Below are 22,805 nucleotides of genomic sequence, written 5' to 3'. Positions count from 1 at the left end.
CTTATGTTGAGCAAAAACTGCTATTACTCAAAATCCCAGATATTGTCATTATCTTTTCACTGAAAAATTCGACCTTCTCCTATTAAAGTAAAATCCAACTTTAGACCACTTCTACTACTCCTACCCCCAGTCTAAGCCAGTTTATCTCTTGCCTAGATTATTGCAATAATCTATCCCACTCAGCCTATTCTCAATATACAACAATCAGTGATCGAGTGAGAAACATGAAACTCTTGGATACCAAGACTTTGGAAACTTCTTATCATCTGTGCAGGCCTGAAGGGCAAACCTCACTGCTCACCTGTGTCCCATTTGCCCCCTCACCCTTGTTTGAAGCTCTCCTACCTCCCAGCCACCTTCCTGCTCCTTACATGCACTAGATAATCCCTGTCAAGCCTCTGCCAGGAACAGTCTTCTTCCATATGTAATACCAATAGTTTCCATGGTCACCTCCCTGGTGTCCTTAATCAAAAAAAACATTACCTCCTCAATGAGGTTCCCATACCCACTATATTTTAAATATTAAGTCCTCCCACCCCAGCACTCCCTAATTTCTTTCCCTGTTTATCATTTTCCCTCAGCACCATGATTTAACATGATATAGATCTATTTATTGTCTCTCTTTCCAGAATGCAAGCCTCCAGAGGGCAGGGATTTGTTTTTTCATGTTGACTCCTATACCCCAGACATGTGAAACAGTTTCCACAAGTATTTGCTAAATGAAAACTGTTCACCCCCTCCCCTTCATTCAGTCTTATACTAATGTCACTTCAGTATAAGAGTGAGGAGGTGACATTTTGTCACTCTATCTCCTTGCCTTGCTTATTTTCTTTATAGGCCCCACCACTACTTTTATTAGTAACCCCTATTAATACTAACGTTGATGACAGAAAATGCTAACTCTGTACCCAATATAAGCCAGGCCCTACTCTAATTATCCTCACTTAATTATCACAAATAACACTTATGCTATATTTTTATTTAATAAGCAGAACTTATTTTAGGTCAAACTTGTCTCTAAGTGACTTATAAATATTAATTTAATACTTACAGCCACCCCAGAGGTAAGTATATATTATCATCTTCATTTTACAGATAAGGAAACTGAGGCATAGAGATTAAATAATATGCCAAACCACATGACCAAAAAGAGATTAATTCACACAGACTAATTCAACTCTTATTCTTAGCCATTACAATGTTTTTTCTACATATTATACTAATACTTCTCTAGCTACCACTGCATTGATGAGACAAAATTTAAATTCTTTCTTAATTCAATATTCCTGAAGAATTAAAATTTGGAAAACTTATCATATTCCTAAAAATTTTTACACACAAACATCTAACTCAAAAAATTAGAACTGGCTACAGGGCTGGGGATATAGCTCAATTGATACAGTGCTTGCCTTGCATGCACTAAGGCCCTGGGTTCAATCCCCAGCACCACCAAAAAAAAAAAAAAAAAATAGAACTGGCTACTTACCATTCTGTGCTCTTGTACTTTGGCACTTGGGATGGAGTTTAAGTCAGCTATAGTTGATGGAGAATAAAAACAAGATTAACCTACTTCATATACAAACAGAGATATGAAAAATTGTGGTATATATGTGTAATAAGAATTGCAATGCAAAAAAAAAAAACAACCCAAAGTACATGTATAAAGACATGAATTGGTGTGAATATACTTTATATACAAAGATATGAAAAATGGTGATCCCAAGTCTCTACAATCTAATCAGCCTTCCTGTTTCTCCAAATGTTTCTCCAAAACATTTTTTCCTTTTAGAAACTGCCTCTGGGAATAGAGGCTGCCAATAAGTATAAGTATACATTAAGTATACATAAGTATACATTCCTTCTCAAAATATTTTACAGACATCTTTGTGACTATTAATAGTTAGACCATAATCTTATGAATTACATTATCATAGTATCTGCTGAAGTCAGAGGGTATTCCTGTGGGGATGGATACCCTTGATCCCAAAATGCATCTGTATCCTCCTGGAATACTTTTGGCCTAATCAGTCTAAGATGACAAGGTCCCACAAGATCAGACCATCATTTGAGAGTTGTAAAGAAAAACAATACTGTGGGAGGCCGACATAGCATGTGACAAGTGTTTGCTCCCCTTTTGTTTGGTGTGGCATTCTCGGTCACCCCGTGATCTGGTTGCTTAGGTAACCAAAGATAGTAGCCCCGATCTTTAGGGTTGAGAAAAAGCAAATGTGTCTTCGTGCATGGGCGTGCCTTCCTATATCCCCTATATTCCCATGGAACTCACCTGTTCCCTTGTGATATTTACCCTTTGCCCTGTTTGGGATAGAATGTTCCATGGAAATGCCCACTGTGTGTCCCCTTCTCTTACTCTGCCCTTGGATATGGCCTAACTAGATGTCAGTCAACCTGCTGATAGCAGACATCATGAAGCTAGACTCAGCCCCCCAAAACCTGACCCCTTGCCTCATTTGAATGACTTCTCAATAAAAGGGGTCAGCACTTGCGGGCTCACTCGCTCTCTTTCTGCAGACCCTTAAGGTCAGAGGCGCCGTCACAGCACCCTCAAAGAAAAAGGTATTTCTGTCTCTTGTGTGTTTATTTCACGCAGCCCAGTTCCCCTGGAGTGACCCTGAGTGTTTTAGTCGCATACAACTCGGCACACACAATACCACAAGGATATAAAGATTGAAAGCTGCTTAATGAATTTTCTCTCCAGATGATGTACATTAGGGTCATTCCACTGTCATAGGAAAATACATGAGGTATTTACTAAAAATTCTGAACCAGATGAAGGGAAGAGGTCCCCTATACAAAGTTTTCACCTATGATCTGGGCCCAATGTGTCACATTACTTACTCTTGTGATGCTATCTCATGAGGTGAAAAACTTCTTCAGATTGTACAAGCCAGTCAAGCGTGCCTAAGGAACGGGTCTTAAATTTTCATAAAAATAACTGGTAGGACCATCCCTCCAATTCTTGTTATCTGATTGCTGTGTTTTTAGAACTCATTTTTATTTTGACCACTGTCAGTGGCATGAAAGCTAACAAAATGGATGAGAAACAGATCTGGGGGCCATGCAGTAACCTGGGGTATCAGAATCACCCATTGATATTCTCTGAGACAACTAGCTCCACTCTGCCTTCAGGTGGCCACCACCTTCATGCCTATCCCCAGTTACACATTCCCACGGGACCCCAGATTTCTCTTTTGCAACATCCATCACTTCAATAAAGTATAAGCTCTTTGAGAGCAGTAGCCTACTTCATTCAACACCATATTCCCTGAATATAGGTCAGTTATCTGTGCTCCTAGTAGATACACTGTAACTATCTGTTGCCTGAATGACTAAACAAAAACATAATCCAGTCTAATGGTTTACACACTTTATGCCGTACTTCCCACACACAGTAGACACATGCTTAATAGGGCACTAATGTGTTGGCTCAGCATCCCTTCCTTTGGTTCCAGTTCCTAGTACAGATGTCACCTGAAATAATCAAAGTACTCAATCCTACTGGCTAGAGTGAATGGCTGGGCCCTCTCATCCATGGATAAAGGACCCTTACCCAAGCCAATTAGAGAGTTCTGGTACAATGTGTCAAAAACACCATGTGAGCATGGAACTGTGTAGGGAGGGGGCTGCTGGCAATTGAAATCAATACAAGAGACATACAGCCGACAAGAAACCAATCTACCCACAGTATCTGTAATTTTAATGACTGTTTCTTACCTTCAGCACCTTCCTTCATTTTTATTCTATTCAGCCGTCTCTGCTGCTCTCTTATCAGGGCTTGCTGCTGAATCTCTAAGGTATGACGATCTCTTGGAGAATCCGGGTACAAAAGTTTCAGATCAACTCGTGTTTCTGAATCTGACACATAAAAAAATAGATTACCATAACTAAGCTAAAGCTCATTTTCAAATGACATTTTTACAGACACTGAAACCTGCACACAGGTATTTATAACAGCTTTACTTATAATTGTCAAAACATGAAAGCAACCAACATATCCTCTAGGAAGTGAATATAGTATATTATTAAGTAATGGAATATTTATTCATTAATAAAAAGAAATGAGTTATTGAGCCATGAAAAGACATGGAGGTAATTTGAATGAATATTTCTAAGTGAAAGAAGCCAATCTGAGAAAACTAACATACAGTATTATTCCAATCATATGACAGTCTAGAAGAGGCAAAACTATGGAGACAGTAAAAGGATTAATGATTACCAGGGATTAAGGGGTTGGGAGGGTATGAATGGGTAGAGCATAGAGGATTTTTAGGGTTGTGAAGCTATTTTGTATGACACTACAATGGTGGATATACATCATTATACATTTATCCAAATTGAAAGAATGTACAACATCAAGAATGAACCCTAATATAAACTATCAGCTTTAGGGTACAAATGATGTGTCAATGTTAAGTTCACTGATCATACTTAAATGTATCACTATAGTGCAAGACTGTCCAGAATAAGGAGGCTGTGCATGCGTGGGGGCACGGAGTATATGAGAACTGTCTGTACCTTCTGTTCAATATTACTGTGAACCTAAAACTGCTTTAGAAAATAAAGTTTATTGATTTTTTTGTTTTTAAAAATCCTTATAAAACTTTACTATAAGTAACAATATAAATAGTGGGGCACCACCAAAATCAAAAGACATTAAGATAGCCATAAAAATTAATATTCTTTAATAAATGCCCTTTCATGGGCTTATCAACATTTAAGAAAACTCCTAAAATAAGCAGCAGCTTGTGATGATATACTCTGCATCCCTACCTGCCTCACTCTCACAAGAAGCCACCCAGACACCAGCAGGGCAACTATGTGCAGGTATATCCAAGTGGTTAGTCACATGGCTATGACTCAGGAAGCCATGAGAACACTGTAATCATGTCTGATCCCTAAAATACACTGAAAAAATGAAAACTGTTATGGGCCAATTAATATTTTATCCCTTGCAAATATCATGCAGAAAGCAAGATAAGTGCAGATGATGGGAACCTTAGGAAGGATATCATTCTACAAGAAATGATGGTCTAAAAACTTGCCTCTGTCAAAATTGCATGAGTTATCAATTGATCAGAAGCAAAATGTTAAATACTAATTTTAAATCTTGAGACTATAGATATAGTTCATACATATAAAGGATCTTGAAAATATTATTCTCTTTGACCCACTAATTACACTGTTGGGATAAAATAATGGTTTTAAATATGTAAAGTTTTGTAATTAGATATTATCAAAAGCACATAATAGAGAATATGGGAAACACATATAATATCTAAGAATTGAAAAATGGTTAAGGGAGAACAAAGTGAATAGATGAAGCTCTGGACACAAATTTGGATGAGACCTTGGCTTTACCACTTTCAGACTCAGTTTCTTCTCTGCAAAAAAACCAACACAAACAACCAAGTCATAGGCTGAATGAGAACTGGATGTGGTAACACAGGGAAATGAACGGCCCGATTCTATGGTTTAAATCTTTTTGATCTCAAATCTCTTTATACTTACAAAAATTGTTATTTATGTATCATATCATACACACATACATATTTGCCATATTAATATTAAGTAGTTTTTGTAACATAAAAATACACAAGAATACAAATGTCATCATTTATCATGTAGCTTCTGGAAAACTCATATGCACAGCATAGAGTGAAAATGGAGAGAAAAAAATGGCTTGGTTTATAATAAAAACAGCTCTGATGTCATAGGTCCCTAGGCTAAACTGTGAAACCAAATGGCTTAATACAATGCCTAGCAGACATAAGTAATCAATAAATGATAGCATTAGAGTAAAAAAAAAAAAAACTATAGTATATGTCATTGATGACATATAAGTCTACTTAAGTGAAAAGAGAAAATTACATGATCTGTTTTTGTCTTACATTTTTTGTTTTAATTATGCTCAGAAAGACTACATCCAAAATGTTAATAGTATGGCTTAACTAAAGTGATTTCTCCCTCTTCCTATATTTCCATATGTATTTGCTATAATTAATGCAACTTCCTTTTAAAAATAAGAGCATGTACAAATATTTAGAATGAATTCCACAATGTTATGTGGAATTATGTTACAACTTCCAGTGTTATGTTACAACTTCCTCAAGCCAAAGTTAATCAGCTTCTAATCCCATCATTTCCCTGCTCATAGTCAGCAATGCCTGTGATTCAACTGACAACTTGCTGACATTCTTCTCACTGGATCCCTTCTCCTTGATGATCCACTTACTCTTATTCTATTTTCAGGATCCCACATTCTCTTGCTTTTCCTCTAATTGGTCTGGCTTCTCCTCCTCAGCCTTTCTCATTAACTCATCTTCAGCTATCCATCCTCCACTAAATGCCAACTTCCATTCTTCATACTAGTCTATATAATCTCCCCCATACACTGAGGCTTTTACAGTGATATACTCTTCAAAAGAAAATGTTTAGCCAAATTGAAGTTTCATCTACCACATTGGTAAATTGAAGACCTAGAGTATATCTAAATTTTATTAATCATAATTTAAAACATGCATTATAAGTGAAATTTTACCTAAAACCAGAGTACAAACATCTTTAAAGATTCCTGAATATGGTAGAATACTCTTGCTGTATCTTTAAAGGAATAATAGGTACTTACCTCTATCTTTCAGCTCACTAAAATCATTAATATTCTGAAAAGTGGCAGCATCTAAGCCCTTAGGTGACTGTCTTCTGACAGGAGCTTGTACCCGATGTCTAGCCATATCAAATATATCCATGGGATTCCTTTTCCTGCAGACAAATGACAAAATATGATAAATGTGTTTTATTGGAAGAAAAATTAAATTCACTATAAAATAAATTTGGCATCTTTCACCCCAGTATATTGTTCAGGAGCCTCCCTGGACAGGAGCTATGTATACACCTTTAAGTCCGGAGTAAAGAGGTCCTGGACTGGCATTGCACCCTGCAGTGTAAGTGGACTTTACCTCTACTCAGATAAGAAAGGTGTAGCTCTGTGAGTGGGTGTCACCCGATGGAGTTGGATTACACCCACCTGTTTGTTGTAATCCTACCCTTCTGCCCTTTTTTGAATAGAATGTTCCATGGATTAGCTCCCTCCAGAAATAAAAGCCCCGAGCCTCAGACCATTCCCCCTCTCTCACCAGCTTCCCACTTTTTTCTCTTGCCCCGCTTTGTGGGAGCTTGAGGCTGAGAGACAGGGAAGCCATCCTGACGCCCAGAAAAGGTATTCCATGTCTGCATGGTCATTTTGTGTCGCCCCAAATTTGACCTCGGTTCAGTAGCCCACACTGGATGGGGGCTACAGTATATTATAAAAATTAACAGCTCTGTTATTTCAATTCTTATATTTTAAAAAAATAGGGCATATAAGGTCATTATAATCTTTCAAAATGCTCACATTCAAATTTAGAATTGTGGAATGATTCAGCTTTGCCTTAAATGTTCATGAGACCTCAATATTTGAGGTCAGAGACATAGATTCAAAGAGAAGCTCTTCTACTTATTGGCAGTTTGACCTTAATTTCATTATCTTTAAAACAAAGGTAATTTGTATCCAATATAATCATGTTATCAGCAGGAGAATTAAGAGATATCATGTAAAGTACCTAGCATAGAACCTGGCTTATAAATATAACCTCAGCCCAAAGTAAAAATTTCACAAAGAACTATAATATTAATGTGATGCTCAATATAAAGACTATTGTGCAAAGTCCCCAACATTGATTTTTAGTTGTAGATGGATGGACGCAATACTTTTATTTATTTTTATGTGGTGCTGCGGATCAAATCCAGTGCCTCATATGTGTGAGGCAAGCGCTCATACCACTGAGCCACAACCCCAGACCTCCAACTCTGATTTTATACAGTGTTACCAGGGAACTTAATATTTAAATTAGTCAATTAATATTCTATTCCTGTGGTACCTAGGAAATTAATAATAAGCAGGAACCTTAGGAAGAACTTTTCTGTGGCTGGGGTTGTTGTGGCTCAGTGATACAGCACTTGCCTAGCATGTATGAGGCACCACATAAAAATAAATAAATGATAAAACAAACAAACAAAATAAAGGTATTTTTTAAAAATACCATTTAAAAAAAAAAATAAATTTTCTGCTATAGCTTTGGGGAGTTAGGATAAGAAAGAATAGGGATGAGGAATGGTAAGTTTAGTTCAGAAAATAAAAAACCAAATATTTACTGCTGCTTCCCTCAGCACTAGGTAGGTACTCTTTTTGAAAATGCAGCACCAAGCTACAGATATAATATAAGGCTTAGTCAGACTCTGTCCTTCATTTCTTTATCATTAAATCTTTCCTGAGCCCCTAGATAGGAATATCTGGATTCTTCATAGCAGTGATCCTACTCATGGAGTTTCCTTTCTGGCATTTCCTAGGTCCATAAAACAACCCCATCAAGGCTGACACAGACCTCTAATACTCACATAGGGTGACAGGAACTCTATGGAGATTCAGTAAAATAAATACCAAAAATTGGATGCCTAATTTCCATAAAGCTAAGAGTTAAATAGGCTGATAAGTTATGAATTAGGTTTTAAATCATATTTGCATGTAAGCTATATCATATCTGTTTTGTGCCAGGCATAAAATAGAGCTTGATAATTATGAATTAATTAAAAAGAGATTTATTTTTGTGAAGATATGTATGAAATTAAAGAACCAACCTTAAGGTGACTCTAAATGTGATACATAATAAAATTATACCAAAGTAAATGTATTTAACCAGCTCTTATTTAAAAGATGAAAATTCTAATTTTTTTTAAATTTAGGACTGAGATCACAAAGTACTTTCAAAAACAGACATTTATTTATTCTTCACTAGAAACTCACAGGGTAAAAATAATAATGTATAATTTTCAAAAGAGAAAACTGAAAGTCTGCCTCATTCTCTTTCTTGAATCACAGTGGTTTTCCAGAAGAGAGCAGACTTCAATTTATTAATGAAAATGAATAAAATGTCAACAATTAACTATACTGAAAATGCCGATGTTTTGAAGATGAAAAATGTTGCCATAGTTAAGACATTTATAACATCAAAAAATAAAAATGCAAAGCATGACTGGGTAAGTTAACATGCTATATTAAAATCACACCACATACCAGATTAGACTCAGACATCAGTATGTACTTCATATACAAAGAGAGAATCAGGAACAGTTCAAGATAAGTTTATGACTAAGTATACATATCATCTAGCTCTGTTCACTAAGAGGGCTTAGAAGCAATGGCACCTTATTAACAAGCACACCCAGGGACCAGAGGTTTGTTTCTAAATACTATTCTCCCCAAACAACTAGAGCTTCTTGGAGAAATGGCTGATTTTAGAACTGGGGCAGGGAAAATAGAAGATGATTCAGGAGTATCTTGAAGTACCAGAAAGAAACAAAGTATCACAAACAAAAGGATGGCCAGGCATGGTTACACACACCCCTGGTACCAAAAAGAAAAAGAAAAAAAAAAAGATGGGGACGAATCAAAGATAAAAGAGACATAGGAGCCAATCTAAAAGAGTTTCCAATAGCCAAAGCTGAAATAATAGGAGCAATAAAATAAATAATGTAATATTGGATTATACCCCAAAGTACAAAATAAATATATATGAGACAACAGAGATATAAGTAATTGAATAACTAAATAATGAAAAAAAAAGAGAAATATTTCTTACTGAAGAATTTTAAATAAGATATGTGGATAACTCCCTTCTATTAGATAGAGCTTAACTCTACCCCCTCTTCATAACCTTCCAGTGGAGAAACCTGGAAAACACTACTTTAATGATGGTTAATATTAGCATGGATGGCATGTGATATCATGTTCCACTCTTAGAATGTAATGGGAAAATAGGACTTCACTCATTATAATCATCAGAAAACATCAGACAAATCCAGACTGGTTCCCTGACCAATACTTCTATAGACTTTCAAAGTCATGAAAACCAGACTGAGAAATTGTCCCAGGCCAGAGGAGACTGAAAGACCCGACCTGACAACTAAATGTGATGCAGAACCTTCTACTGGACCCTGGAACAGAAGAAGGACATTAATGGGGAAATAGGAGAAATCCAAAAATTTCATTAGCAGTAACATTTCAATGTCACCTTCTTAGTTGTGACAAATGTACCCTGGTAATATAAGATGTCAACAACAGGGAAAGCTGGATGAAGGGTGTACAAAAACTGTACTGTGTTTACAACTTTTCTGTAACCTAAAATTATTCCAAAATACAAAGTTTACTTTAAAAAAAAGAGTAATAAATTACCCACTATGTTGACTTCAGAACCTATTAAAATATTACAACTTACAATTTGAAGAACACTGCTTTGAAAATTTATAAGTCCTTCTGGTAAAAATGCTCAGAGATGTTTGGAAACATTTTTGTGATTTTACTAGAACATAAGTATTCCAGAAAGCATTACATTATTGAAGGAAGATGTAAAACACAGTTCTAAAATTGGTACTTTATAAAACCAGAGACCTGAAAAATTGTGTTCTATATGTGTATTATGAATTGTAATGCATTCTGCTGTCATATATAACAAGTTAGAATAAAAAATAAATTTAAAAAATATTAAAAAAATACAATGAGATTTTCAGTGATTATTCCAATTCTGAAATTTTCTACTCCAATATCAGTATTCCCTTAAGGACTAAGTTTCTACACCTAGTTTTGCATAAGACTAAAAAAGGGAAAGTAAGAATGCAAAATGAGGTAGTCATGTTCTAAAATTATAGAATCACTAGATAAGTGACACAGATAAAAGAACTCAAGAAAAAAAATGCAATTCTAAATTTACCTTATATGAATTTCATCATCACTGTCCATGTGTAGCAACTGCCCTTGTAAACGCCTCTCTTCGCTACGAAGCTGTTTTCTCATTTCTGATAATTCCATAATTACATTTTTTTTCTCCTCTACAAATTCCCAAGTAAAACACAAGGCAAGAATAAGAACAAAAGATAAAGCACTAAAACACAGCCTAACTTATAATACACTAAAAAGCACAGAGAGAAATTCTTATGAAAGAATTGTTTTATAAATACATGGATCACGTTTAGGAACGTCATCAAGACCGCAGAACCCATTTTTTGATAATATAGGAATTTCATGCTAAGAGAGATTCTTGGGGATGGGCAGCATAACTACAGAGAGGAAGAACAAAGGAGTTCTTTTGTAGTGATGGAACAGTTCTGAAACCAAATTGCAGTCATGGTTACACAGATAAAACCTACCAAGCCTAAAATCACATTCACACAAATACAAGTAAAAACTAGTGAAATCAGTGAAGGTCTCACATAGAGAGTACCAAGGTTACCTCTCTAGATGTGAAATTGTACCACATAAGATGTTAACTCTGGGGGAACCGACTGGAAAGGCACACAGCACCTCTCTATACTATTCTTGCAACTTTCTACAAGTCTATAATCACATCAAAATAAAAAGTGAGGGGAAAAAAAAAAAGAAATACACTCAAGGAGTAGAATACAGGTTCAAAATTTACCTTCTGCACGGAGCTGATTTTTCCTGGCAGGTACTGGAGGAGACTGTGCCCTGGACATGGAACTTTCCTGTTCAACAACAATGGCAAACATGTCATTATATCTCCTCTACTCAAATGCTTAAAAGGAGTAATTTTACCTATATGTAAAGGAACCCAACTCCACACTCTCTCCTACCTATAAAAATTGCCCACAACTGTGTCTCAACTTTCTTCTTTTTTTTTTTTAATTTTTTTTATTGGTTGTTAAAAACATTATAAAGCTCTTGACATATCATATTTCATACATTAGATTCAAGTTGGTTATGAACTCCCAATTTTACCCCAAATACAGATCGCAGAATCACATCGGTTACACATCCACATTTTTACATAATGCCCTATTAGTAACTGTTGTATTCTGCTACCTTTCCTATCCTCTCCCATCCCCCTCCCTCCCCTCCCATCTTCTCTCTCTACCCCATCCACTGTAATTCATATCTCTCCTTGTTTATTTTCCCATTCCCCTCACAACCTCTTATATGTAATTTTGTATAACAATGAGGGTCTCCCTCCATTACCATGCAATTTCCCTTTTCTCTCCCTTTCCATCCCACCTCATCTATCTGTTTAATGTTAATCTTTTCTTCCTGCTCTTCCTCCCTGCTCTGTTCTTAGTTGCTCTCATTATATCAAAGAAGACATTTGGTATTTGTTTTTTAGGGATTGGCTAGCTTCACTAAGCATAATCTGCTCTAGTGCCATCCATTTCCCTGCAAATTCTATGATTTTGTCATTTTTTAGTGCTGCGTAATACTCCATGGTGTATAAATGCCACATTTTTTTTATCCATTCATCTATTGAAGGGCATCTGGGTTGGTTCCACAGTCTAGCAATTGTGAATTGTGCTGCTATGAACATCGATGTAGCAGTATCCCTGTAGTACGCTCTTTTAAGGTCTTCAGGGAAAAGTCCAAGAAGGGCAATAGCTGGGTCAAATGGTGGTTCCAGACAGATAAAAGAAGAAGTTAAGCATCTTTATCAACTTTCTTCTTATAACAATAGAAGGATCCATGCCTCTATTAAAAGACAATCCCTTCATCCATACTCTAAATCTGATTGAGTCCAGCTTTCAATTATCTTCTTCTTTTCCAACTTCTTCTTTTCAGTCTATGCATAAAACTTACCTCTTCTTTAAAAAAATTCTTACCAAACCTTTCTTCACTATCTACTGTCCATTCTCTCCTTCCCTTCACAGGCAGGTTTCTTTAAGGAATAATAAATGCATACTTCCAGGGTCTAGTTCCTTACTGTTATTTACTCCTCAACACACAACTACTATTACTTTTGTTCTATACCCTATTACTCCAGCAGCACTTCCCTTGCCAAAGTCACAAAGTGGTCCCCAAATGACACCTTGGTGGGGTTTTTTATTTTGGTTTAGTTTGGTTTTTCGGTACCAGAGATTGAACTTAGGGGCATTCGATTACTGGGCCACATCCCGAGTCCTATTTTGTATTTTATTTAGAGACAGAATCTCACTGAGTTGCTTAGTGACTCAATTTTGCTGAAGCTGGCTTTGAACTCTCAATTCTCCTGCCTCAGCCTCCTGAGTGGATGGGATTACAAGCATGCGCCACCATGCCTGGCTTAGTGACTATTTTAAGTCCTTATTTTTGGCCAGTAGCAATTGATACCATTGCCACTTTCTCTTACCTTTTCTGTGTCTATTCTTTTCTCTGTTTCTCAAACACTTTAAATTCCCCAGTATTCCATTCTCAGCCCTTTTTACTTCTTCTATACATTCATCTTAGAGTATCATACTAATTTGCTAAGCAACAATACGTTAATGATTTCCAAAACTACAAATCTAGTTTAAAACTCTTTCCTCAGCCACAGCTCATATTTTCAACCCCCTACTCTATGTAACCCTTACCAGAAGCTTTAAAGTTACCATTGACTCCTACCACACACTCGGTCAAGAAATACCACTTTTTGCTGGGCGTGGTGATGTATGCCTGTAATTCCAGTGGCTTGAGCAGCTGAGGCAGGAGGATCAAGAGTTCAAAGCCAGCCTCAGCAACTCAACAAGGCCCTAAGCAACTTGGCGAGACCCTGTCTCTAAATAAAATATTAAAAAAAAAAAAAAAAAAAAGAGCTGGGGATATGGCTCAGTGGTTAAGCACCTACAGGTTCAATCCCAGTACCAAAAAAAAAAAAAAAAGGAGAAAGAGAGAAATACCACTGTTTATATGTCTTCATATAAAGGGTGTTACCCCCACCCTTCTCAGTTCTTTGTACCAATGCCTTTAAGTCCTCAAAGTCTCACACCTGGACTTCTACAAAAGCATCTCAACTTGTCTCCATGTTTACAGTCTTTACTGCCTGATAATATTATACAAAACTAAAGTGGCCATGTCATTCTCCTGCTTAATACTGCAATGAATTTCCATGCATTTTGTACCACAAACCAACTGAATCAAGACTCTCAGAGGATGGAATTTAGGAAAATGTTTCTCTAAAACGCTTCTTTGCCTATTTGGGTAATTAGGCTATTTGGAATCCATAAGCCTATGGCATAAAGTCTAAATCTCAGTACTCTCCAATACCCTACATCTGTTGTTCTCTACCCTCTCTGTTGCCTTATCACAAAGCATCATAAATATAGACCAAACCACAGTGTATTCTCCACGTCTGTCCTGTCTTCCATCTAGCCAATTTGTGCATGCTAAAGGTCCTTCACCCTGTTTCTCTTGATGGCAAATTCCTACTCATTCTTCAAGCATTAGCTCAAAGATCAACCCTTCTAAAAGATTTTCCTGGTTCTCTTTTGATTATAACTCAGTGTAAAATATAAGGGACTTCATAAGCATAACAATAGCAGCTAGAAGGTAATTTTTCAAAGAAAGGACCTTCTTGAAGAGCCTGGACAAAACCTTTTGCTAAACTATAGTTTGCCAAAAATACTCAACTTCCGGGAGCCAAATATAAACTGCAGCAACAGACAGATTAATGGAAATACTGCCTATATTTCAGATCTAAAAAAATTTAACCTACCAAAATATAAATAAGAAAATCTCATCCAATACATCAATTCAAAATAAGTAAATGAAGATTAACAAGCAAAAACAAAAAGCATATACATGAATAAAGGAACTTATGATGCTGTCAACCGAAGGAGGTCGTTGGAGTTTGCTTGTAATTTTGTTCTGAAGAGCAGGAACTACAGGAGAAGGCTGTCTTAAGCGCTGAAAAATTAAAAATAAAAATATTCAGAAATATATATACATATACATGTAAACTATATATACTGGAGGTGTATAACACCACTGAAATTCAGGTTGCTTAATAAAATATTATCTGAATCACAAATTCAATTAAATAGGATCAAATAGATTTATTATGATAAAAGTAATTTAGACATACCAATTAAAAGAATATGTCTCTAAGATTAGGATTTTTTTTAAATCAACAAACTTAAAGCAACAGTATTCCAAATATAGAAATGAAATAGCCAAAGCAAAAACATCTTTTTTTGGTACCAGTGATTGAACCAGGGGTGTTTAACCACTGTGCCACATCTCTAATCCCGTCCCCCGCCCGGCCTTTTTTTTTTTTTTTTTTTGAGACAAGGTCTTACTAAATTGTTTAGATCCATCCTACATTGCTGAGACTGGCTGTGAACTTGCAATCCTCCTGCCTCAGATCCTGAGCTGCTCGGATTACAGGCATAAGTCACTGCACCGGGCTGAAAAATATCATCTTAATAATAAAAGGTAAATAGGATGATATAAAAAAGAAGCAAACAAAACTCCTTTCTGTAAAACAATATAAATCAACCTCTAAAATCTTTATCTCCTGTTACCAAAACCATCATGGATGAGGAGATTTTTTTCAGATCCTGGTAAGGTTCTGTGTTTCCAAATAAATGAGATTTCAGTTTATAGTGTATTAAAGCTTATTTATAGCTTTCAACTTCATATGAAGGCATAAATCTCCCAAAAATATACAATAAATATTTTCTGAGGGAAATTAGAAAGAAAATGAAGAGAAGAAAAACAAGGGTAAGAAAGAAAGGAAAGGAAGGAAACAAGATCAGAATATACTTGTGGATATTAAAGTCTTCGTTTTATATGCCAGAAAATCATAAGTTAGGTTCATTGTTGACATTGAAAAAATTAGAAATATATGTGAGGAAGGTTTTTTAAAAACCTATAGGCTGAATTATAAAGATAATATAAATCTTCTAAAGCACCAATAAGGATGAAGTAAATGAAGCATAGTCCATGTAAAATGAAAATAAATATCAAGGAAGCAAAAAAACCCAAAAACATCAGAAATTAAGTTATATGATTAAACTTATTGGTTGCAATAAATATAAGTGGATTTAGCTAACACTAATTAAAAGATAACTCTAAGGTTCATATAAAAAAATTCAGATAGTAGAGGGAACTGGGACCAAAGACAGAGCAGGCCCAGCGGCCTCCTGAGGGGCAGAGCCGCCCCCCACCCCCCTCGCCTGCCAGGTAGGGGAAGGGTGACCACCGACAGAAAAGGCCCAGTGGCCCAGGGCGGGACAGAGCTTCCAATCACTCCTGCAAGGTAGGCGGGCCTGCGACCCACCGGCAGAAGAGGAGCAGTCGCCTGCTGAGAGGCTGAGCCGCCCCCTCCCCCTGCGCCGGCATAGTAGAGAGAACTGGGACCAAACACAGAGCAGGCCCAGCAGCCTGCTGAGGGGCAGAGCTGCCCCCCACCCCCCTCGCCTGCCAGGTAGGGGAAGGGTGACCACCGACAGAAAAGGCCCAGTGGCCCAGGGCGGGACAGAGCTTCCAATCACTCCTGCAAGGTAGGCGGGCCTGCGACCCACTGGCAGAAGAGGAGCAGCCGCCTGCTGAGAGGCTGAGCCGCCCCCTCCCCCTGCGCCGGCATAGTAGAGGGAACTGGGACCAAACACAGAGCAGGCCCAGCGGCCTGCTGAGGGGCAGAGCCGCCCCCCACCCCCCTCGCCTGCCAGGTAGGGGAAGGGTGACCACAGACAGAAAAGGCCCAGTGGCCCGCGGCGGGACAGAGCTTCCAATCACTCCTGCAAGGTAGGCGGGCCTGCGACCTACCGGCAGAAGAGGAGCAGCCGCCTGCTGAGAGGCTGAGCCGCCCCCTCCCCCTGCGCCGGCATAGTAGAGGGAACTGGGACCAAACACAGAGCAGGCCCAGCGGCCTGCTGAGGGGCAGAGCCGCTCCCCACCCCCCTCGCCTGCCAGGTAGGGGAAGGGTGACCACAGACAGAAAAGGCCCAGTGGCCCGCGGCGGGACAGAGCTTCCAATCACTCCTGCAAGGTAGGCGGGCCTGCGACCCACCGGCAGAAGAGGAGCAGCGGCCTGCTGAGAGGCAGAGCCGCCCCCTCCCCCCCGCGCCTGCAAGGTAATCGGAACTGAGACCACCATCAGAACAGGTCAGACCTGCAACCGAGAGACAGAAGAGGCCCAGTGGCCTGAGGAAGGGTAGAGCCGCCCCCCCCCCACGCCTGCAAAGTAGGCGGACCTGCGACCCACTGGCAGTACAGCCCCAGAGGCCTGCAGAGGGGCAGTGCCGCTGCCTGCGCCTGCAAAGTAGGCAGAACGGCGACCACCGACAGAACAAGCCTAGCGGCCCGCAGAGGGACAGAGCCGCCGCCCGCGCCTGCAAGGACGGCGGACCTGCTACCGACTGGCAGAGCAGGCCCAGCGGCCTGCCGGCGTGGTAGGCACATTGCCCCAATTGGCGGAGGGGCAGAGCCGCCGCCCGTGCCTGCGAGGGAGACTTTGCAACTATACAAGACCAATATAAATATATAGGGGGAAAATTCAATAGCACAACAGTTTCACCAAGAAGAAAGGAACGCGAACAGTATGAAGAGACAAGGAAAGAAAGGACCACAAGCATTGCAGGTCAACTCAACTTTAGAAGAGGTAATAGCTGCAGCTGATGGAATGTCAGATAAAGAATTCAGGATATACATGCTTCAGATGATCTGGAGTCTCAAGGAAGACATCAGACAGCAAAATCAGACAATGAAAGATCACTTCAACAATGAATTACATAAACAAATCCAAGAAGCAAAAGATCAACTATACAGGGAAATAGAGGTTATAAAAAACAAACAAACAGAAATCCTAGAAATGCAGGAAGCAATAAGCCAACTTAAAAACTCAATTGAGAATACTACCAGCAGAGTAGAACACTTAGAAGACAGAACATCAGACAATGAAGATAAAGTATTTCAACTTGAAAAGAACATAGACAGCTCAGCAAGACTGTTAAGAAACCATGAGCAGAACATCCAAGAAATATGGGATAACATCAAGAGACCAAATTTAAGAGTCATTGGGATACAGGAAGGAACAGAGTTTCAAACCAAAGGAATGAGCAATCTATTCAATGAAATAATTCGAGAAAACTTCCCAGACTTGAAGAATGAGACAGAACCCCAAATCCTAGAAGCCTACAGGACGCCGAATGTGCAAAATCATAAGAGACCCACACCTAGACACATTATAATGAAGATGCCCAACATACAGAACAAGGAGAGAATTTTAAAAGCTACAAGAGAAAGGAAGCAGATCACATTTAGGGGTAAGCCAATCAGGATAACAGCTGATCTTTCAACACAGACTCTGAAAGCTAGAAGATCCTGGAATAACATATTTCAAACACTGAAAGAAAATGGGTTCCAACCAAGAATTGTGTTTCCAGCGAAATTAAGCTTCAGGATGGAAGATGAAATTAAAACCTTCCACGATAAACAAAAGTTAAAAGAATTTGCAGCTAGAAAACCATTTCTTCAAAACATCCTTGGCAAAACATTACAGGAAGAGGAAATGGAAAATAACAATGAAAACCAACAGTGGGAGGTAGGACACTAAAGGGGGGAAAATAATCAAAGTGGAAAACAAACCATGTTTAGTAACATAAATAAACAAATATGGCTGGAAGAACAACCCATATCTCAATAATAACCCTAAATGTTAATGGCTTAAACTCACCAATCAAGAGACACAGGCTAGTAGAATGGATCACAAAACAAGACCCAACAATATGCTGCCTACAGGAGACGCATTTGATAGGAAAAGACATACATAGGCTGAAGGTGAAAGGTTGGGAAAAATCATATCACTCATATGGACTTCGGAAACAAGCAGGAGTATCCATACTCATATCAAATAAAATAGATTTTAAGCCAAAGTTAATCAAAAGGGATAAAGAGGGACACTACATACTGCTCAAGGGAACCATACACCAACAAGACATAACAATCATAAATATATATGCCCCAAACAATGGTGCAGCTATGTTCATCAAACAAACTCTTCTCAAGTTCAAGAGTCTAATAGACCACCATACAATAATCATGGGAGACTTCAACACACCTCTCTCACCACTGGACAGATCTTCCAAACAAAAGTTGAATAAGGAAACTATAGAACTCAATAACACAATTAATAACCTAGACTTAATTGACATATATAGAATATACCACCCAACATCAAACAGTTACACTTTTTTCTCAGCAGCACATGGATCCTTCTCAAAAATAGATCATATATTATGTCACAGGGAAACTCTTAGACAATACAAAGGAGTAGAGATAATACCATGCATCCTATCTGATCATAATGGAATGGAACTGAAAATCAACGATAAAAGAAGGAAGGAAAAAGAATTTATCACTTGGAGAATGAACAATGGGTTACTGAATGATCAATGGGTTATAGAAGACATCAAGGAGGAAATTAAAAAATTCTTAGAGATTAATGAAAACACAGACACAACATATCGGAATCTATGGGACACATTGAAAGCAGTTCTAAGAGGAAAATTCATTGCTTGGAGTTCATTCCTTAAAAAAAGAAAAAACCAACAAATAAATGATCTCATACTTCATCTCAAAATCCTAGAAAAAGAAGAGCAAAACAACAGCAAAAGAAGTAGAAGGCAAGAAATAATTAAAATCAGAGCTGAAATCAATGAAATCGAAACAAAAGAAACAATTGAAAAAATTGACAAAACTAAAAGTTGGTTCTTTGAAAAAATAAACAAAATCGACAGACCCTTAGCCATGCTAGCGAAGAGAAGAAGAGAGAGAACTCAAATCACTAACATACGGGATGAAAGAGGCAATATCACAACAGACACTTCAGAAATACAGAAGATAATCAAAAATTATTTTGAATCCTTATACTCCAATAAATTAGAAGATAGTGAAGGCATAGATAAATTTCTTAAGTCATATGATCTGCCCAGATTGAGTCAGGAGGATATAGACAACCTAAACAGACCAATATCAATTGAGGAAATAGAAGAAACCATCAAAAGACTACCAACTAAGAAAAGCCCAGGACCGGATGGGTATACAGCAGAGTTTTACAAAACCTTTAAAGAGGAACTAATACCAATACTTTTCAAGCTACTTCGGGAAATAGAAAAAGAGGGAGAACTTCCAAATTCATTCTACGAGGCCAACATCACCCTGATACCTAAACCAGACAAAGACACTTCAAAGAAAGAAAACTTCACACCAATATCTCTAATGAACTTGGATGCAAAAATCCTCAATAAAATTCTGGCCACTCGGATACAAAGGCACATCAAAAAAATTGTGCACCATGATCAAGTAGGATTCATCCCTGGGATGCAAGGCTGGTTCAATATAAGGAAATCAATAAATGTTATTCACCACATCAATAGACTTAAAAATAAGAACCATATGATCATCTCGATAGATGCGGAAAAAGCATTCGACAAAGTACAGCATCCCTTTATGTTCAAAACTCTAGAAAAACTAGGGATAACAGGAACATACCTCAATATTGTAAAAGCAATCTATGCTAAGCCTCAGGCTAGCATCATTCTGAATGGAGAAAAATTGAAGGCATTCCCTCTAAAATCTGGAACAAGACAGGGATGCCCTCTCTCACCACTTCTGTTCAACATAGTTCTCGAAACACTGGCCAGAGCAATTAGACAGACGAAAGAAATTAAAGGCATCAAAATAGGAAAAGAAGAACTTAAATTATCACTATTTGCAGATGACATGATTCTATACCTAGCAGACCCAAAAGGGTCTACAAAGAAACTATTAGAGCTAATAAATGAATTCAGCAAAGTGGCAGGATATAAAATCAACACGCATAAATCAAAGGCATTCCTGTATATCAGCGACAAATCCTCTGAAATGGAAATGAGGACAACCACTCCATTCACAATATCTTCAAAAAAAATAAAATACTTGGGAATCAACCTAACAAAAGAGGTGAAAGACTTATACAATGAAAACTACAGAACCCTAAAGAGAGAAATAGAAGAAGATCTTAGAAGATGGAAAAATATACCCTGTTCATGGATAGGCAGAACTAACATCATCAAAATGGCGATATTACCAAAAGTTCTCTATAGGTTTAATGCAATGCCAATCAAAATCCCAACGGCATTTCTTGTAGAAATAGAGAAAGCAATCATGAAATTCATATGGAAAAATAAAAGACCCAGAATAGCAAAAACAATGCTAAGCAGGAAGTGTGAATCAGGCGGTATAGCGATACCAGACTTCAAACTATATTACAGAGCAATAGTAACAAAAACAGCATGGTACTGGTACCAAAACAGGCGGGTGGACCAATGGTACAGAATAGAGGACACAGAAACCAATCCACAAAACTACAACTATCTTATATTTGATAAAGGGTCTAAAAGCATGCAATGGAGGAAGGATAGCATCTTCAACAAATGGTGCTGGGAAAACTGGAAATCCATATGCAACAAAATGAAACTGAATCCCTTTCTCTCGCCATGCACAAAAGTTAATTCAAAATGGATCAAGGAGCTTGATATCAAATCAGAGACGCGCCGTCTGATAGAAGAAAAAGTTGGCTACGATCTACAGTCGGTGGGGTCGGGCTCCAAATTCCTCAATAGGACACCCATAGCACAAAAGTTAATAACTAGAATCAACAAATGGGACTTACTCAAACTAAAAAGTTTTTTCTCAGCAAAAGATACAATAAGAGAGGTAAATAGAGAGCCTACAACCTGGGAACAAATCTTTACTCCTCACACTTCAGATAGAGCCCTAATATCCAGAGTATACAAAGAGCTCAAAAAATTAGACAATAAGAGAACAAACAACCCAATCAACAAATGGGCCAAGGACCTGAACAGACACTTCTCAGAGGAGGACATACAGTCAATCAACAAGTACATGAAAAAATGCTCACCATCTCTAGCAGTCAGAGAAATGCAAATCAAAACCACCCTAAGATACCATCTCACTCCAGTTAGATTGGCAGCCATTATGAAGTCAAACAACAACAAGTGCTGGCGAGGATGTGGGGAAAAGGGTACACTTGTACATTGCTGGTGGGACTGCAAATTGGTGCAGCCAATTTGGAAAGCAGTATGGAGATTTCTTGGAAAGCTGGGAATGGAACCACCATTTGACCCAGCTATTCCCCTTCTCGGTCTATTCCCTAAAGACCTAAAAAGAGCATGCTACAGGGACACTGCTACATCGATGTTCATAGCAGCACAATTCACAATAGCTAGACTGTGGAACCAACCTAGATGCCCTTCAATGGATGAATGGATAAAAAAAATGTGGCATTTATACACAATGGAGTATTACTCTGCATTAAAAAATGACAAAATCATAGAATTTACAGGGAAATGGATGGCATTAGAGCAGATTATGCTAAGTGAAGCTAGCCAATCCCTAAAAAACAAATGTCAAATGTCTTCTTTGATATAAGGAGAGTAGCTAAGAACAGAGTAGGGTCGAAGAGCATGAGAAGAAGATTAACATTAAACAGGGATGAGAGGTGGGAGGGAAAGGGAGAGAGAAGGGAAAATGCATGGAAATGGAAGGAGACCCTCAGAGGTATACAAAAGTACATACAAGAGGAAGTGAGGGGAAGGGGAAAAATAATACAAGGGGGACAAACGAATGTCAGTAAAGGGGGCAGAGAGAGAAGAGGGGAGGGGAGGGGAGGGGAGGGGAGGGGGGATAGTAGAGGATAGGAAAGACAGCAGAATACAACAGACACTAGTATGGCAATATGTAAATCAATGGATGTATAACTGATGTGATTCTGCAATCTGTATATGGGGTAAAAATGGGAGCTCATAACCCACTTGAATCAAATTGTGAAATATGATATATCAAGAACTATGTAATGTTTTGAACAGCCAACAATAAAAAAAAAAAAAAAAATTCAAACTAGCCAAGGCATGATGGCCCACGTCTGTAATCCCAGTGGCTCGGGAGGCTGAGGCAG

The 22,805-nt window shown here is 38.1% G+C and overlaps 1 protein-coding gene across 8 annotated transcripts in view; it reads right to left on the bottom strand.

Annotated features, from left to right (window-relative positions):
* Cspp1 (centrosome and spindle pole associated protein 1) overlaps window positions 1–22,805 on the bottom strand; it is a 124,049-nt gene that overhangs the window by 12,952 nt on the left and 88,292 nt on the right. For all 8 annotated transcript variants that reach the window (XM_071602340.1, XM_071602341.1, XM_071602342.1 and 5 more), the window contains 6 exons: window positions 14,645–14,749; window positions 11,526–11,592; window positions 10,821–10,938; window positions 6,644–6,777; window positions 3,733–3,873; window positions 1,487–1,533 (listed from right to left, as the gene is read on the bottom strand). In XM_071602340.1, the coding sequence (XP_071458441.1) occupies window positions 1,487–1,533; window positions 3,733–3,873; window positions 6,644–6,777; window positions 10,821–10,938; window positions 11,526–11,592; window positions 14,645–14,749 (612 nt within the window). The remainder of the gene's footprint in view (window positions 1–1,486; window positions 1,534–3,732; window positions 3,874–6,643; window positions 6,778–10,820; window positions 10,939–11,525; window positions 11,593–14,644; window positions 14,750–22,805) is intronic.

This window comes from Marmota flaviventris, chromosome 15 (genome assembly GCF_047511675.1).
Source record: "Marmota flaviventris isolate mMarFla1 chromosome 15, mMarFla1.hap1, whole genome shotgun sequence".
In the NCBI taxonomy this organism is placed as follows: Eukaryota; Metazoa; Chordata; class Mammalia; order Rodentia; family Sciuridae; genus Marmota; species Marmota flaviventris.
The sequence above is the reverse complement of the archived record's forward strand: the minus strand, read 5'-3'. Positions and strand labels throughout refer to the sequence as shown.